General features: G+C 36.7%; 1 protein-coding gene across 5 annotated transcripts in view; it reads left to right on the top strand.

Annotated features, from left to right (window-relative positions):
• Window positions 1-12,620, top strand: part of ANKRD28 (ankyrin repeat domain 28) — a 117,865-nt gene that overhangs the window by 79,443 nt on the left and 25,802 nt on the right. For 4 of the 5 annotated variants that reach the window (XM_035317660.1, XM_035317661.1, XM_035317659.1 and 1 more), the window contains 5 exons: window positions 1,290-1,432; window positions 2,770-2,982; window positions 9,005-9,083; window positions 9,797-9,911; window positions 10,341-10,423. In XM_035317660.1, coding sequence (XP_035173551.1) covers window positions 1,290-1,432; window positions 2,770-2,982; window positions 9,005-9,083; window positions 9,797-9,911; window positions 10,341-10,423 — 633 coding nt within the window. Of the gene's footprint in view, window positions 1-1,289; window positions 1,433-2,769; window positions 2,983-9,004; window positions 9,084-9,796; window positions 9,916-10,340; window positions 10,424-12,620 lie in introns of those variants that run through there. The other variant, XM_035317663.1, reaches the window with a different exon arrangement.

Here is a 12,620-nt window from a genome sequence, read left to right as displayed (position 1 = left end):
CATTGTTTCCCTTCCTTCCTGCTTTTCACCCGGCTCCTTTGCTGTCCAGCTGTGGTGCTGCAACCAAAATGGACTTGGGTTCGCGAGTCCTAGCGTTGCCCATGTCAGCGTGTGGGAATGGCTCCTGAGCGCTTCCTACTTGATATGTCTTGCTCTTCTGTGTGAGTGTCTTCCACTGATTACTGCTTGCGTTTAAATGCAGGTCAGGGATTTTTTTTTCCCTTCTGTGCCACTGTTCTGTTCAGTATTTCTCTTCCTTTCGCCACTTTCAATATCTTTCGTCTTCTGTCTGTCATACAGGGCTTGTTTCCATTCTCGTCCCCGCTCTGTTTGGGTAACAAGATGAGTATCATGTTTAAATTTCTCTTTCTAGGTGTTTTCTACAATACTAAAGTAAAGCAGAAATCGTAGAATGAAATGGTGCAGCACCTCCCATTGCACTGGTTAGCTCTGTCTGCTTCTGATCTGTATAGCTAGGTTTGTATTCTGGGGGGCATGCAGTGCTGTGGGGACTGAAAGTTTATTAAAACATCTTTGTATTCCTTTGGGTAGATATTTCCTTTTCAAACTTGTGCACATTATTTTAATCTTAGAAAAAGCAGTCCCCCTGTTTATGAAGCACTTAAACTGAGGGCTGGATTTGATGCATGGTGCTTAAATGTCTGACTGGATAACCATAAGGATTCAGTGTTCCCCTCCTTCCCCTCTCCCCCAAATCTTTTTAAAACTGAGATAAGGGTTTCACTTGAACGGTAAAACAAAAAATCCCACTTCTTTCTGTCTATGATTCAGGTAATGCACTAAATCCATCAGTCTATTTACATTGAGTGTTCTCCTTCATTCTGCAGACTTTGTCAGGATTGTCTACATGGCAGAAGTTTTTGTGTTTTCAATGATAGATTTGTTTGGCAATTAAATTAACTGAGCCAGAAGGACAGATTTTTGGCTACCTCTTTTTCATAGCTTCCCTCTTGGAGCACAGCGTCACAGCAGCTTGAAAGCTGAAACTGGAGCCAGCAGACGCGGTCAAGGAAAGAGCTCGACTGTGCCTTGCAGTAGTGTGATTATGGGAGGGGGTTATGTTGAAATACCCTCCTCTGCAGATGAATAGTGTATGCGGCTTTCATGGTTCATGAAAGAATTAGAAAACAGCTCCTTACTGTCCAGATTGGGTCCAAATGAATAATGTTCTTTCGTATTACAATAATTGTACAATTATTCCATTTGTAAATTTGTTCTAAGTAATATAAAATGCAGCTTCTTTTTTTGTTTTGTCTTTATTCTTTTAGGTCATATTGAAGTTGTGAAATTACTTGTGGCCCATGGAGCTGAAGTAACGTGCAAAGACAAGAAATCATATACACCCTTACATGCTGCAGCATCTAGTGGGATGATCAGTGTAGTCAAATACCTTCTAGACCTTGGAGTTGATGTAAGGAAGAATAAAAGCGATACTTTTTTGTTGTTTTAAATGCTCTTATTAGTATTGTCGTACACTATTTGTGTGTATGTTTATGAAGTGGTGAAAATAGTGAAAGTTTTTCTGATGATCTTCATGTGCTTTGGTTTTTTATTGGTGTGCTTTTTTGTTACAAAATTTCATTTCCCCAGGTAGCTTTAGAGCTTTGCAGTTTTTGCAGAATTATTTGGAAATAAATTTGTGTTTAATACTATTTTTGTTCATTTGGCATTTCTGACAGACTGGAACTCAGGAAATAGGAATTCCGTTCTTAGCCTTGCTACACACATCCCTTTTGAACTGCAGGAAATGGAGCTCTTTTGCCTCAGTTCTTTGTAAAATATAGATGTTACTGAATTTCTTACACCACGTATATTTTGAGAAATGTTATGGATTGTCAGAAACATTAATACTAGATTAAGGAAGGCCATATTAATGTAGAAATGCAAAATAAATTAAAAGACAGTACTGTACCTGCATATAGGAAGTATGTTAACAGAAAACTGTGAAACCATGTAAGAAAGGTACATTTTGCATCATATTTTACCTTTGTAAGGCTGCAGAGTGCTGCCCAAGTTTTATCTTGAGAAGTAGATCAGAATTCAGTATCCCACTGTGCACAACAAATTCGATTTCTCCCCCTTCCCTTCCCCGACTCACAAAAAGTACATACTTCAGAGTCTTGTTTGGTTTAGAGATCAAATCTGATGTTTTCTGTCTTGGATACTTCAACAGTGTCATTTATATTATAGTTCATTAGCAAAGCATGTGTGTTTGCATTTTAGAAGTAGTTCATAACCAAAATTCCTGTTACCCTCGGGTCCTGAATTTCATTAAGAAGTCAGCCTGCGTTTGTGTGTGTGTGTGTGTGTGCATCTAGGAGTTCTAGATTTAAATGCCTAAAACTTATTTTGGGGAGACTCTCAGTCCTTTTGACACCTGTTTTTAACAGAAACCTGCACATGCTGTTGAGAAATTATAGAGATCCCCGATGTGCTTAAGCTGCTAGTCTGCAATGTCTGTGCAAATTGTCACTGCTGGCATTCTTTGTGTTTATCCAGTTGCAAACTGCATACAGGAAACTGGCGTGGACACAATTGGAGGAGGTTGGCTCAGTTGAAAAACAGTTATACCCTTCCCCTTCTCAGTCAAAATAGTACATCCAGACCTTGCACTTAATTTCTGGCTTTGAAGAATTCAAAACCATAATGAAGTTGTCTCACGACGCAAAATTTTCTTTGTGGTAATTAAACACTGCAGTAATACAGGTTTGTGCTTATTAACTAATCTTTTTTTATTTTCCTTGACAGATGAATGAACCAAATGCCTACGGAAATACTCCACTCCATGTGGCTTGCTACAACGGACAAGATGTTGTAGTGAATGAACTCATAGACTGCGGTGCTAATGTGAATCAAATGAATGAGAAAGGTTTTACACCTTTGCACTTTGCTGCTGCGTCGACACATGGAGCGTTGTGTTTAGAACTTCTGGTCTGCAACGGAGCAGATGTAAATATGAAGGTAGGTGAATCCAAAGTCATCCATTTACTCCTATAGATGCAGTATGACTTTATCAAGGGTGACTTCTCAAAACTGTTGTTGGGGCAATGTATTGAAGTTCTTACTAATTGTTGGAGTCCTTCTGTGAAAAGTATTATAGAAAAGATAAGATTGCTTCAAAGAAGTTTGTCTAAATCTTAAATCTATGGGATGTAGTAAGTAACCCAGAAGGAAATGATGACAATATTATCTGGTCAAACTTGACTATGTCTAAATGTCAGAAGTCCCTGTCATCTTGTTTTCCTGAGTCTGTCTATATGAGTAAGAGCAAATCATAATGCAAAAGAACGTATTTTTCTTATAAACAAATAGCATAAAAGAAATCAAAGATTTTTCAGAGAAACGCATATGAACTGGGCAATGGCTGGAGCAGTTGTCTGAAGGGTAAAATATACATAAAATACAGAGGTAAGTAGATTAGCTCAATGGAAAGTCTTGAATAGGTGAATTTTGAATTACTCCAGCAAACCTTTGTGAACGATCTTGACATTCTTTTAACATCTCTGCTTGGTCACATGTCTTTGGCTGCAGAGTGTTCTGTAGAATCCAGTCTTGGTGTAGAGATAATTTCTAATCCACACAAGTGTAAAAGCAAACTATAACATAAATATTGTATTATCTTGTGTGTGTAGGTTAATGTCTCAAGGCATGAGAGAGATGAGATCTCCTTTCTTTTGTGTGAAGCTGATTTTGACTTTAGTAATAAAAGCTTAATTGTGTTCAGAAGTATTCAGTATCAGGTGTCTCGACAGGCTGGGGGAAGTGGGAAATAGGTATGTGGAAGGAAGAGTCCAAAAGTTCCTCTTACAATGTATCTAATTGCTTCTACCTCTGCTCACCTGTGGTAGGAAGAGAAGTATCTATACTTTTGTGTCTTTTTTTTATGTGTGTTAATAGAGTTATATCAATTTCAGCACTATTTGAGTCAGAGGTGAATATTGGAACAGTTAAAAAATTGTTTAATTATTTTTTGTGTGTGTGTGGTTAACTTGCATGTAAGAACTTCACACTAATTTTCTGCTAAGTCTAAAGTACGATTATGTGTCTATTACTACAAAATACATAGTCCACTGAAAATCTGGGAGTAGTTTAAAAATAGTTTATTTGATTTGTAAAAATCTTAGATATATGTTACAGCTCACATCTACATATATTTAAATGTGGAGCTCCTTTAATGAAAATGTGCTTAAAATCAGTTGTGGAAAAATGTCTCACTAAAGTGCCTTGGAGTTGTAAAGAACTACGCTGTAGGGTTTACAGCCAATTTGTCATAAAATCTGCAGGTCACAGTTCATTTATTCTTGTTGCCAGCTTTCTTCGCTACTGATGTCCCACACTGGATATGTTTAGCGTTACAGAGCTGTCTTCTGTCCTCCATCCTTGAAACCACATTTCTCAATAATGTATGTTTTGTCATGAAAATAATCCCACGATGTTAAATATACTAATGATTATGTACGCATGTTGCATGCACAAATAAGAAGAAAAAGAGAAGGATCAGTATTGCTAAGCAAAGAACTACTGTTTCCCAGTACACTGGTTTGCAAGGGCTCATGACTGTGCTTCTGATGTAGAAGGAAAAAGTGGGGAGGAGTTCATTTCAGAAAGATGTGCAGCAAGCAAAGTTGTTTTTTTTTTTTTTTTTGGCTATTCATTTTCAAATACACCTTAATGATAGGTTAGGAATGAAAATGAAAAATCTCCAACATTCTGTTAGGATAATTAAACACTGCTAAAGATTACTATAATCTTTATGCTTGAACTTTAAATTTTTATTATGGTATACGCTGTAGGTATTGACTACATTCAGTCAGTTGTAATACTAAATAACCTCAAAATTGTGCAAAGAAAGCTAATATCTTCAAATTGACTGGCAACGTTCCTAATTCTTTGAAGGTTGCAATGTGGGTGCATTGTTTGTAGGTAACAAAAGATGCATTGACATCAAGAGAGATGTATTGTTGCCTTCCTTCCCACTCAATTTTAAGTTATTGGATCCAAAGCATAGATTTGATACTTCCTCTGATTAATAATAAATAAATGATCAGAAGTTTTCACATGGGTGAACCCAGGCTTTCTTTTAAAAGCATACTCTGATAGGAGGGAATATATATATATGTATTTTAAACCTGATGGCTAGAAACTGCTGCCTGAAGCATATCAGAGAGCTGAGAACTTCAGCTGAAGTCTCCTAAGAGCTTGGTACAGATTGGGCTTCTGAAGTTTTATGTTTCAGAATAAAAGGTCTTTATAATGGAAAGGGTTAGTTGCTATCACAGAATCATCCAGGTTGGAAAAGACCTCTAAGATCATCTACTCCAACCTTTAACCTAGTACTGAAGTCCACCACTAACCCACCACTAAGTTCTAAATTTACATGTTTCTTGAAGACCTCCAGGGATGGTGACTCAACCACTTCCCTGGGCAGCCTATTCCAATGCTGCACAACTCTGAGAAGAAATTTTTTCCTAATACCCAACCTAAGCCTCCCCTGGTGCAACTTGAGGCCATTTTCCCTCATCTTATCACTTGGTGCTTGAGAGAAGAGTTCAGTCCCCACCTCACCAGCTTTAGATGTATGTGGCTGTGTTTACAACATTTTGATTTACTAAGTAACAGAACTATGAAGTGCAAAATTAAACAAGTGGGGTTGTGTAGAGGTTTCAAGCAATTATATCTGGAAAATATAATTTGTCCTTTGTTTGTGCACCAACATGTGTCTCCATTACAATTCTTTTAATAGCATTTCTGTGGATTTCTACCGATGCGACTGATTTTGGCCTGGGAATCTAGGCCTGAAGGTGTGAACAGCCTTGCTTTGTGTATGAAAACTTACCACTTGAAATGCTGAAAAGGGCAAGTGCTGAGGCAAAAGAAAACAATTTCCAAGTCAACATCTGCTTCCCTGGAAAGGCCTCTTGGAGTTAATCAGAAGAATAATCCCTAAAAAAATAGTAGAGGGAAATGAAATCAGAAACCGTTCTTTGGCTAACAATAATTTGTATAGTTAAAACATGATGCTTTTAGAGGATTTTACGAAGTATTTATTGAAAGCCAACTTGTTCAGTTTCCAGATACTGAGAATGAAGTTCAAAGTAGTTCATATAGTGGTTCATATAATTGCTTTTTATCACCTCTGTAGGGGGAGGGCATCATTTCATAATCGTTATTGTACTTAGTCAGTACCCATATCCTCCTGTAGAAGAGTGAATCCTGTTACGTACCGCTCATAGTTCAGCACTCTTTCCTCACCATTCAGGATTTCCATGCAAGGAACACATCAAAATGGGATGGTATTAATTATTTCATGGACCCCCTGGGTGCTTGAAAATTCAGTGTCCTAAATAGAAGAAGTATTTTATTTCCACTTCTGATACTAGAACATAGGGATTGTTGCTAGAGGGAGATTTCACTTGGAGACCCGCATTTCCCCTGGCCCTCAGTAAAACTCAGTAGCCTAAGTACAGTTAATATCTGAGTACTCACTTCACAGAATACCTTGTGCTGCATGTTCATTGTTTCAGTCTAATACAAATTACTGCATTTTTTTTATGATCTTAAGTATTCTGTGCATATGTTTTCTCTAGGAATAGAGTGACTTCTTTCCTGTTACCCACACATAACTGAGTTTCAGTGTATATAATAAAATAATCATTGGCCCATAGCTATTTACTCATGTGCTATCCAATCTTGTAAGATCGGGCAGCTATATTTAACTTAATATTTAGAGGTAAGACCTTGAGGGCAGGAAAAAAGGACATTGAAGCAAAAGTTTTGAAGATAACCTTCTTGCTTATGAAGCCCAACCTCCTGGCATCTCAGGAAACGTTACAAAAACTTTGCCCAATACAATGAGCCTTACTGTCTCATTACTTAAGAAACTTGATTCCTTGTTCTGATTCTGTCTATACTTCCCTAGTGGCAATGTCCAAGAAGGGAATTCTAATTACCATCTTATACGTAGAAGTTCATTCTCAACATGGAAATCATCACCTTAATTTACTTTTATACCTTTTCTGTTTATATGTTGATAGACAGTCGCATATTGTACTATTTCTGAGTTGCAAAGAAATCTGAGATTATTAGACTGGAGAAAGACACTATGGATAATGAAATCCATCATCTTACAAATCCGCGTTACATTCTTTTTAAAGTAAATTGGAGCAGAATGAATCTAAAAATCCATTATTGATTGTGCGGTGTTTTTTCCTTTGAACCAAAAATTATTTTGTTGCTTATTTTGCCGTCCTTATGTTGTCTTTTGACAGCTCGCTTGATCACCACACCACTTAGTTTCTGATACTGTCACATTAGATTATATTCAATGTCCCTGTGAGGTACTTTATTAGTGAGACTTGGATCCGGTTTTTGTTTTCTGCTCCGTCTTCTTACTTTTTATTAGCTGTCATCTGAGATACGGTTTTAACACCTTCTGTAAAAATTACAGTTTTAGTACTGCCTAAAATTCTTCTGTCTCTTGTTGACTTGACTAATTTATTTCCTTACTTTCTCAAAGTTTTCTCCTTTCCATTTTAGAATGTTAGTAACCAAAGCAGCTTTTGGTCACTCATTCAAAATAAGTTTATTTTATACAGTCATTTTTCTTACATTTATGGTTGGATAGAGGTAGGTAGACATTAAAAGAAAATTATCTTTGCAAAAATAAATAAATACTTAAATGAGAGGTTAGGGATTGCTTAGGGAAGTTGTTGTTTATGTTGTTTTTATTTGGCCTTTTTTTAAGGCCTTCAATGACAGAAGCTCTTGAAGTAAAAATGGTTGTCCAATTCCTCTAGTGGATTTTAATTTCTTTTTCTGTGTTTCTTTGCTGTTACTGTGTATATGTGAATGTGCTTTTTGGGTTATTTGCTGTCCAAGAAGTCTGCTAGCTGAAACATCTGGAGACACCTCGGCTGTTGTCATAAGGTGTTGTTTTTTTTTCTTTCAGTCTAGGTCTGAGAAGTTGATGTTTCTCATAATTGTATTGTTCTAGCTGTTATATGCTCCTTTTTGCAGTGATGTCACTAAAAATTTCATGCCCATCTAAAAGGATCTGTAGCAGATTTTAAGTAATACATCCTTAGAAGCTTGGTCATTTGGTTTCAAAGGAAGAGTAAAGATGGGGAGACACCTCTGCGCAGCAGTGATCAATGATATTTCAATACATACGTTCATATCGTATGTTCCCCCTACCCTCTTTCACTTGCAAGCAAAAGTGCTTTTATTTTCTGACTGTCGTGTTTACAATTTTATGTGCATTTGTAAGAACTCTTTTCTGCTGTAAAGCTTTCAATTTTGTATGATAAAGTATAGGGAAAAAAGTCATCCCAAAGTAATAATCACAGAAAAAAACTGTTTCTGTAAGTGTGTTTAGATTGTGCTGTTAAAAATTGCAAGTCTCATATGCATTATTGTTGGCCTACTTGAAGGGCATATTTACTGGGTGAATGACTAAGCGCACGCTTGGTATGCATTTCAAATATATAATGCCTATTATGTTTGAATAGTTCTACCCTAGGATTACTGGTGGTTTATGATAAATTACTTTCAAGTATCACTTTACAGAAATATTAGTGGAACATGTGAGCTTCTTAATGTGTTGTCTTCTAATATAATGTGTAAACATACATTGTAAGTACATGGATCATAATGAAAAATAAAGTTATTTTCTTTTCAAGAAACAAATTTCATTTAAAGAAGCATTTTGTTATTTTAGACTTGGGTGGGGGGCATAGGCTTGTTGCTGACATTGTGTGCTGTCATCAGCCTCTTGAGAGGGATTATCCGAAAGGCATAATTGTGAGTGAACAGTCTTCGTTGTCACCCAGAGCCTGAAGAGTGATTAAGAGCAGCTCTTTTGAAAAGCTTACCAGGAAGAATTTAAAGGAGAGAGTAGAGGGGACAGAAGTATGTCCTTTTCCTTTGTCAGTTCTGCTGGATTATTCTGGCTATAAGTAAACACTCTTGTTTTTTTCTTTTTCAGAGTAAAGATGGGAAAACACCTTTGCACATGACAGCAATCCATGGTAGATTTTCAAGATCTCAAACCATCATTCAAAACGGTAAAAAAAAAAAAAAAAAAAAAAAAATGGGTAGGAGTAGTTTTGTCATCAGCTTTCTGATATTACAAGTATTTTCCTCTTCTCTATTGATAGCAATGTGCTGAAAGGATATTAGGAAGATTGGACATTAGGAAGAACTTCTTTACTGAGCGGGTTGTTAGTCACTGGAATAGGCTGCCCAGGGAAGTGGTTGAGTCACCATCCCTGGAGGTCTTTAAAAGACATTTAGATGTAGAGCTTAGGGATATGGTTTAGTGGAGGACTTGTTAGCATTAGGTCAGAGGTTGGACTCGGTGATCTTGGAGGTCTCTTCCAACCTAGACTATTCTGTGATTCTGTGATTCTGTGTGAAAGTTTGTTGGTTTTTGTTTATATCCAGTGTCCAGTAGTAGTTCAGTTATTGGTGGAGTCTGGTATCTCTGCCTATAAAGTTTGGAGGAGTTGTTTAGTTTTTCAGAATGCAGGGAAAAATAATAATTTGTCTTCCATAGCCAAGTTACAGAAGGTTTGTCCTGTATTGGTAGATAAGAAAATACATTTTGCGTATTGTTAATACCAAATGGCACTGAAAGCATTACAAAATTAAAATCCAGAACAGTCGTTCATGGACAGTTATTAATGTTGCTTAAATTATCATCAGTACTGTTTTTTCTAACAGAACTGTCTGTATGCCTATGTGTATTCCTAGGTAATAATTACTTTTTTTATTACAGGAGCTGAAATAGACTGTGAAGATAAGAATGGAAATACTCCTTTGCACATAGCAGCTAGATATGGCCATGAGCTATTAATCAACACTCTGATTACGAGTGGTGCTGACACTGCAAAGTAGGTAACATTTACTGACATGAATGCAAGCTGAGAGAATTTAGAAATGTATTTATTAGACTAACAGGACTAGTGTGATGTTTTTATATTGTATTTAACTTGAAATAGGAAATACTTTGTGAATTATCCTGTACTGTGCTTTTAAGTAGCTACACAGTACATCACAACTGATACAAAAAGAAAGATAATCAGTTTTCCTCTGTAAAGCAATATATATGAAACAAACTCTGAAAATTTTAATAAACTATTGCACTGAATTTATGCATCCTGCCTAGATTGTAAGAAATTCTCTAAATACGGTTTTCTGTTGTCTCAGTGTTCTAATTAGATTGTTTGGTGAACAAACCATGCATGATCACTTTGGCACAGTCGTGTTTGTTTTATTTCAATTGTAATGAAACTGTGATACCTGATTATGGTGTATCTTAGGCGGGGTATACATGGGATGTTTCCTCTCCATTTGGCAGCATTAAGTGGATTTTCAGACTGCTGCAGAAAGCTCCTCTCATCAGGTAGGATACCCTTTAAAATCTTGTGGCTGCTTCGTACTTCATTTTTTATTCCACAGAATAGCTTTTAATTAAATCTTAATTTAGTAATACATAGGAGTCTTTAGAGTGCTGGGGACAGTGCTTGTTTGTTTGCTTTTTAATGGACAGTATGTAGAAAAAGTGAATGCAAACTTTTACAGAAGTAATTTCTTTACCCCCCCAAATCATCAAAATTGAAAGAATGTTCTATAACTTCTAAAATGTTTCAAGTTGGCCAAAGAGGTGGAATGCTGGCCCAGGCCATAATGGACCTTCCAGGACAAAAGCTAATGTTCTAATGACTTCATCCAGCATCCTTCATTTCCCTTACTGGAGAGTCAGTATGGCAAAGAAATCCATGAAGAAGACTTGCGAGTGATTGCTGTGACTTTTACATGAACTGAGCAAACTTAGATGAAAATCTAGCCTGGAGCAAATTATCAGTTGCTTGACCTTTATAAAAGTCAAACTGAAAAGACTGGATACTGCTAACATATTAGTACATGCTCTTGGTGTGGGGATTGGTGTCTGTGGACTGGGTACCCTTTTGGGTTTTGTGAGGAAGGGTCTCATTTATGTGAAGTAAGAATCTCTGACTTTTAAAGTAATTAGTATTAATTTTTGACCTGGAGGGTGGGGGGAAGTGCTTTCTTGCAGTACTGAGAAACATTTAAGTAGTTAGTGCTACTGGACAAGCATCCTAGGGATGTGCAAAGGTGAGGACTACTTTTTGATTGAAGTCAGTAAACTATCTTAAATTGCTTGCCCTGTACTTCTGTTTACCCAAATGGGAGGAGAAGGTAAGGGCACATGTAAAAACTATGTTTTGTGGACATACAGCCTTCAACAGTAGTACTCTTGAACAACACGTTCTATGCTGTTCACTGTTCATGGCTGTTGAACAATTCTTTAAAAAAAAAAAGGAAGAAAAAGCATTCCCATGCAGAAGTACCAACAATGGAGTTCTGGTGAAGTTCTGCTACATAAAAAGAAGACTCTTAGGAAAATATTGTACTTCCTTCAAACGAAAAAAAATGCAGCTTTGAAAACTGATTTAAATAGTAATTTTCATGTCACGATATATGATTAGGTGTAGAAATGCAGTTAGGATATCTTAGATAATTTTAACTCTATTACTTCGCCTATGTTTCAGCCTGCAGGCTTGTTGCATTTTATTTCAAGAGTTGAAATAAAATCACAAAGGAGAGCACTGCAGGATAAACACAGCATAATCCTCTTTTGAGAAGTTTCTTTCTAACCTCCAAAATTTTACTTATGCCTTAAGCATAACATTTTTTTAAAAACTCTTCAAGTAAACCTTTTGTGCTAGTGGATCTTGATGCTTTGGTTATTTATATGGTGTCTGATATTTTTGAAATAAATTTTTAGCTGCTGTGACACCTGTGGATGTCATCTGTGTTCAGTGAATTAGAATCATAGAATATCCCGAGTTGGAAAGGATCCATAAGGATCATCGAGTCCAACTCCTGGCACCCCACAGGTCTACCCAAAAATTCAGACCATATGATGAAGTGCACAGTCCAAACACTTCTTAAACTCCGACAGACTTGGTGCTGTGACTACTTCCCTGGGGAACCTGTTCCAGTGCGTGACAACCTGACAGTTTGATGCTATTGCTGGTGTTTTCTCTCTCGTATTTGGAAACAGTGAAATTTAAAAGCCACATATCTTTTTTATTGCATTGTTAGGTTTGCTATACACCATTCTTTCCTTTTCTCTGCTTACTTACTTGCAAAACCTGAAGAATTGTTCAAATGCTTTCTTGCTCCAAAATAAGTTGAGGGCATGGAATTTTGTTGAGGAAGTTTTATTTACTTGAAACAATTCTCAAGGAGCATAAATTCAGTACAAGTTCTCATTAAGACGAAAGATATATTTGCTCTAATTTATTATTACTTTAGTCTGCACGGATCTTGTGCCAAGTTTTATGGGCTAAGTTGTAATAGGAGTCAGTTTTGCGTGTTTTCTGTAGCTAAAATTGCCCAGAGGAGAGGATTTGTGCCCTTGTTTTTAAAATGCTTATCATGCTACTCTGTGACTTCTAATTCAGTTACTGCCTTTATAATTTACCGTCTACAGCACAACAGGCTTAGAATCAATTAGGGAGCAAAGAGTTTCTGGGTAGAAGTATGCGTGTGTGCTAATTGCTGTCAAATGA

The sequence above is a fragment of the Oxyura jamaicensis genome, chromosome 2 (assembly GCF_011077185.1).
Source record: "Oxyura jamaicensis isolate SHBP4307 breed ruddy duck chromosome 2, BPBGC_Ojam_1.0, whole genome shotgun sequence".
NCBI lineage: Eukaryota > Metazoa > Chordata > Aves > Anseriformes > Anatidae > Oxyura > Oxyura jamaicensis.
This window is presented reverse-complemented; position numbering and strand designations above follow the sequence as displayed.